A 6,225-nucleotide genomic window follows, 5' to 3' on the forward strand; every position below is an offset into this window, starting at 1 on the left:
ACTAGCTACCAGACTTAAATCAGATTGTTCCCACAAACATTAAAAATTCTATCTTGCGGATCGGTCATCCTTTCCCTCTGTCAAATACCAGTTGATCAAGTGCCACCCAATAGGTGAAGAAAGAGAACTTTAAAAAACCCTTACATAATATATTTGAATTGAAACATTTTTGTCTTTATTGATATCAAAAATTATAAACGTATCTTTTTGATCTGTTGGTGAAGTTGAAAGGTTCTTTAAGAACCCACCAGAAATCAAATCTTGCTTAGTGTAATGTTCTGACATCATAAGAGATGAGACTGAAATCATGCCCTAGACGAATTTGATGGAAAAAAAATTATAAACATAAACTGCTGTGGGATAGAACTTCCTTATCAACCTATTCATTTCCAGTTAAGTGGATTGTTACTTTTATGACTTAGAATGATGAGCTTCATTAAAAACAAGTACCCTATTAGATTCCAGGACAAAGAACGGTATAACGTTTTATTGCAATTTCGTGTATTACATATATGAGCAATTATAGAGACCACCTTACAAATAAATCGCTGAGATCAGAAATAATATCACATGACATTTATCTTGGAATGCCGGTGGGCACGCAGGTCAGAACTGTCTCTCGCTTATTTTACTGTCACTTCTAAATCGGGCGTGGGATTGTAGATTAGAATGGGAATGCGGTGTGGGAGAAGATTGCTACTATTATAAATATAATTCATGCCGCTACAGTTACCTATTTACCAAGTGTATACAAAATGGGAAGTGATGAGGGAGAGGATTGTTACAGTACAAATCTAATTCATAAAACTTCAGCTGCCTATTTACCAACAGTTTGCAAGTTATAATCTTCATGGTGGACAAATTAGGCTCATTACTCTTCAGATAAATGAGGCATTCCCTGTTTATTGATAGTGTTCAATATCAAATGACGTTTTTTGAAGTTAGTGATACTCAGGTGCACAAATAACTGGACATTTTGGACAAAGCGCCAATGCATTGAGAAATATTTGATTTCTCGTGATTCATTGCAAGCCAAACAACTTCACCAATAGATCATCTGCCACTTGATTTCATGAGCAACGTTTCCCATTTGATTTCATGAACAACATTTGCCACTTGATTTCATAATTAACATTTGCTCCCGTATAGGCTGAAATTTTCCATAATACCTACTATTCTGCAAATGTCAAATGAACATTGGAAGAAGTGGTGCTTACAGTATGGAATGCATCAAAATGGGGTCAAAACTTTCCTCGTCACTTTCCCAACAATAAGTTGTCGATCCCACGAAAATTAAAAAAGGCCATTTCTAACCCATTTCTATCATCATTGGCCAAAATCAGAATTACCATCAAGCATGCCAACCACTTATCAGTTTTGCAATTAAATTTTAACAACCTGATGCCTTATTGACTCATCATATGTAAATAAAAATTAATAAAAGGAGAGGAGAATCAATTAACAGTGAGGGTTTTCTTACTGAGGGAAAGGAGCGTATGCTGTGTACAAAGAGAGCATATAAATAAATAATATTTCTGAGGCAAAATGCCTCTGCCTTTATATTAATGAATTGCCTGGATTGTAGCAAATTACAAAGAAAAAAATGGCTTTGAAAGTAAACTTGCCCGGTTGATATCTATACTCTTGCTATCTTAGTTTTCGATTCATAAACATCATCTATCTTACCTGAGAGATAAAACTGAAGGAAAAAAGTAACAGTCCAATTTCAAACATACCTACAACAGTAAGGTGGTCTCATACACTTAATTGGTGTTTATCCTGGTGGTGACCCTAAGATAATACAGTTACCTTTTTCATATAGCAAGCACAACCTCACCAAAATAAACACTTAGCAAAGGATCATACCTACAGATCCTTAACAGGAATGCAGAAAATTGCTACATTTTTTTTTTCTTCTTGTGCTTTCATTCATCCTGATGATGGATCACAGAGTGTGATCCGAAATGTTGATCTAAAAACTCGCACACAATCATTTCCAGAAAATTTGTATTGATATTTGAAATAAAAGAATACATAAGATAGGTTATAAGCATAAGGTATAAGCTTTATTTATGACAAGACGGAGGATATAAAACCCTGACCGTAATCTCTCCAGCTGTACAGGTTCCCATCATACGCTGATCATTTTTACATAGGAAGTAGAATCCTAAGAATCTATGACCAAAATATCCAACATTTGCAGAATATGAATTTGCAACAAACTAACTGATTTACAATACATAACAAAATTGTGTGGAATGCACACAACTTTGAGCAATTAGAATTTATAAATTGTTTAGCTTCTCACATAACAATATTGGATATTCTTCGGCAAAGACGCAAGCTATTTGTTTTTCAAATCATTTATAGCTTTCCACAAAAAGAAGTAGATTCATCATGTGCAAGCAAGTTGCAATACTTCAATTTGAAGCACATGTAAAGATTCAGTAAAAAGGTTTGCCTACTGCAAAAGAAAAGATTAGAAACGCATAAAGCAAGCAATTTAGTGGGTTTAGAGCTAAACCCGTCTATGGCTTTTAAAGAAAATTGGACTAAAAAAGGATAATTCCAAACTTATCAATTCGCAATTTGATTATACATTTGAGTACCCATTAATATGCAAAGAACATGATGCTTCTTTCTTCCAAAGCCTCAGTTTTGCCAGAGAAAACTTTAAAGAGTGAAGCTTATTATTGTTGGGTTGTCATTCTCAACTGGGGTTGTCAAAACCCAAATACAAAGAACAAAACAGAAATGCTACACCAACAAATATTGGTTTCAGAAGCTTGGATTACTTAAATTGGACAATTCTGAACTTAACAGAAGTCATACTGTAAAAAGAATTTTGTGTAACAGGTTAAAATGAGAAGAATGAAATGAATCTCTCTTCCAAGGCCTCATCTTTGGCATTGAAACCTTACAATGTGAATCTTGAAGTAATGTTGTCATTCTCTACTGGGTTACAAATGGTACAGCAACAATATGTGATGACTCGCAACGAGATGCAAACAGAAGACTTCTGTGATTACTGTACATGCAGAAATGATTGGTCTGATTTTATAATGTAGCTCGAGGTGCTGTTATATATTGACAAAAGAAATTGTAAAACCACAAAAAGGTTACCCAATACTATCTGACTGAACTAAAGAAAACTTGTGCCTGCATGAGCGTGATGCAATAGGTTGTGAGCAATATTATCCCTTGCCTGCATAGAACTCCTAGATTGTAAACATGTTTCTGGATGCATCTCATCATCAACAAGCTCAAATGCTAAATCCGGATCAAATCCTTCATTATGTTTCTCACAGACATTATGCAGCACACAACATGCCCCAAGAACAGCCGGTAAGTCTTGTAGTTTTACCTCTGTGCGTTTCTGAAGGCAGCGCCACCTCCCTTTCAACCGGCCGAATGAACCTTTTGCAATTTTCTGGATCTCTGCCATCTTCTCGTTGAATGCATGCTGAGTCCAAGTAAGATGCTGTTGAACATATGGAACAAGCAGCCAGTCCAAGAGCGGATAACCGGAGCTACCCACAACCCATACACCATCCAACAAGCCCTTCACTCCCCTTTGATAAAGAATAGAATTTTCTAATACTCTGTCATCTGGCATCGACCCTGGCCAGCCTATGCACACATCTGTAAAGCATCCTGTGTTATCCACAACTCCCTGCAATGTAATGGAGTAGGATGTTTTCTGGTTTCTCTCAGTATGCCTCTTATTGAAGTAGGCAGCTACATTGATCTTAGGAGCTATTATTGGAATGTGAGTGGTATACATGGACCCAACAACCTTTGGAATACCAGAAATGCGTTCAAACTCTTTCATCAATGTCTGTGCTTGATCATCTGAAGGCCACACAACATATTTGGGAAGAAGCACATCCCTGATGGCAGCGCAGACTTCCAATACTAGCTTGTGGCAAGTGGATATTCCCAATCCAAATCTCTTAGACACTAGTCTCAATGGCTCCCCTGTGGCCAGCCTCCAGATGCAAACAGCCACCCTCTGTCTAACTGGAATTGCTGCTCTCAACATGGTGTCTTCCTTGGCAACCACTGAATTCAATTCTTCACAAATATGATCAAAGGTAGCTCTGCTCATTCGGAAGGATCTGTGGAATTCAGAGTCAGGAAAATCAGGATGATTGCACAGCTCCCACCAGGCCTGAGATCTATCCTTCACCCAAAGTCTTCTCTGCACACTCTGTTGAGTGGACACAGCTGCTCCAACAGCAGCTGCTGCAAACCTCGCCCTCTTCAACCTACACCTCTCAATCTCATCCAAATCAGTGTAATAGTCTTGCAGACGCTTGTAGTAATCCATCATAGCTTTCATTTTTCTCTTGTAATTCATCTCAAAAATCTCCCTCTCCAGTTTATAAGTTTTATCCCACTCTTCCTGCTCTTTCCTCTGAAACTCCTCCAGCATAACAAGCACAAGCAAAAGCTTCGCAATAGGACTTCTCTTCCGCTTCGCAGTAATAGGACCCATTTCAACCTGCTTCCCTAACAGCATATACTCACTAGTACCACTGCTCTCCGGCCCCGTGAAATTCAAGCTCTCTGAAAAGAGCTTCATCCGCAAATTCTTTACCCTACACCCAAAACCCACTTTGCATATTCAAACAATACCAAATCCCATATCCACTGCGGCCTCCCAAAACACCCCACCTCTACCCCTGTTTTATGTTGATCACAACCTCCCCCCTTTTTTGGATGATTCAAACTTTTTCACAATCCAGGCATCCCCCGACCCAACCAGACAAAAACTAAACTTCTCTCAACGAATTCAGCTCAAGCCCAACTCAAAATATGTCAGTTCACACTTGTGGGTTCTCCTCGATCACAATTCGGATCAATAAAATCCAACCAGATATTTGTATTGGGTTTTCCCGTTTCAGAATTGGGTCAAACAATCGGTGCCTACTGCCCGCTTCCTACCTACCCTCTTATTCATCACATGCTAATGTGAACGGGGATAGATGTTCGAAGATAATTCAAGTATATATGGTGGGCGAAATGTTTGTGCGCGTCCTAACAGCACTTCTCAACGCGGTCAGTCCCTCCTGTACAGCTGCTTCCCATACAAATAAATCTATATCAAAATCAATGTCAAAGGGTTATTTCTGGTCAAAAACTTCTCCGCCCTCGTACAATCCTTGCGCGTCGCCGCCTTTCTAGTAACTCTAACCACGCGCTGCACTTGGGTTAATTTACCCCAAGGGAAACAAATGCCCAATTATCTATCTTCCTCATATTTTCACTGCTCATATGCATCTTCCTCATAGTTTCCCTGCTCATTTTTCCTTTTTCCCCCCATGGGGGCCTCAAATTTCCTGTTTTTTCCTTTGTCAGTTGAGGTGCCAAGGATTTGACTATCCAAAACTCATGATTACAGAATAATATACTGCAATTTACCTACCAATAGAAGGGTAGACTTCTGAGACAAGAAATGTTTTTTGTTTTTTTAGGGTCAATTGGTTGTATATAAAAATATTAGTGTATAAATCATTACGGACTAGATTCCTCATTGAAAGGGCATTTATTGTCGGTGTTTTTATTAAACCTTCGATGGAAGGATCTAATGTTTCTTTCCCACACGTTTTTGAGGGTGTGACATTTTGTTTTAAGTATAATAGGTAGTTAAAATGTATTTTAAAAAAAAAATTGATATTCAATTTATGATCAATGAATTTGAATTAAATATAAATTTTAATTATCTAAAATTTAAAATTTTTATTTTCTAAATTTTACTTTATATTGTGTATTTATTTTAGTGTTCATTTTTTAAGTATGTTTTAATATTTATTTAGTCAATTTCTAAGTCTTAAATTTCTTTGTCAAGATACTATGTGAATTCATTTCAACCAAATGTTTAGTCTTAGTTATTAACTAACTTTCTAAAAGCTTATGAATGCAATCACAATAGAGACCTTTATTATAATTGGATCCTAGTAACATCTACATGCACTAAACTATTTAAAAATGAAAAAAAGTTTACTCTTATGATTTTTTGTATTTTTAAAATAGCTATAGGGATGTGAATATTGTAAAAATGCTATTTTGACAATTTATTAGGGACCACTATTACATTCATATCTCTCTCTCTCTCTCTCTCTCTCTCTCTCTCTCTCTCTCTCTCTCTCTCTCTCTCTCTCTCTCTCTCTCTCTCTCTCTCTCTCTCTCTCTCTCTCTCTCTCTCTCTCTCTCTCTCTCTCT

General features: G+C 37.2%; 1 protein-coding gene across 1 annotated transcript; it reads right to left on the bottom strand.

The window, feature by feature from the left end:
- Nucleotides 1–2,547: 2,547 nt before the first annotated feature.
- On the bottom strand, nt 2,548–5,011 carry LOC131070627 (protein ALP1-like). Its single transcript, XM_058006216.2, has one exon. It carries the CDS (start codon nt 4,583–4,585, stop codon nt 3,143–3,145), a length of 1,443 nt encoding a protein of 480 aa, XP_057862199.1. The 5' UTR covers nt 4,586–5,011; the 3' UTR covers nt 2,548–3,142.
- Between the last annotated feature and the right edge of the window lie 1,214 nt (nt 5,012–6,225).

Source organism: Cryptomeria japonica, chromosome 9 (genome assembly GCF_030272615.1).
Source record: "Cryptomeria japonica chromosome 9, Sugi_1.0, whole genome shotgun sequence".
Lineage (NCBI taxonomy): Eukaryota > Viridiplantae > Streptophyta > Pinopsida > Cupressales > Cupressaceae > Cryptomeria > Cryptomeria japonica.

Excerpts from the sequence above, each read along its gene's own strand:
- LOC131070627 (XM_058006216.2), bottom strand. The coding sequence starts at position 4,585 with ATGAAGCTCTTTTCAGAGAGCTTGAATTTCACGGGGCCGGAGAGCAGT.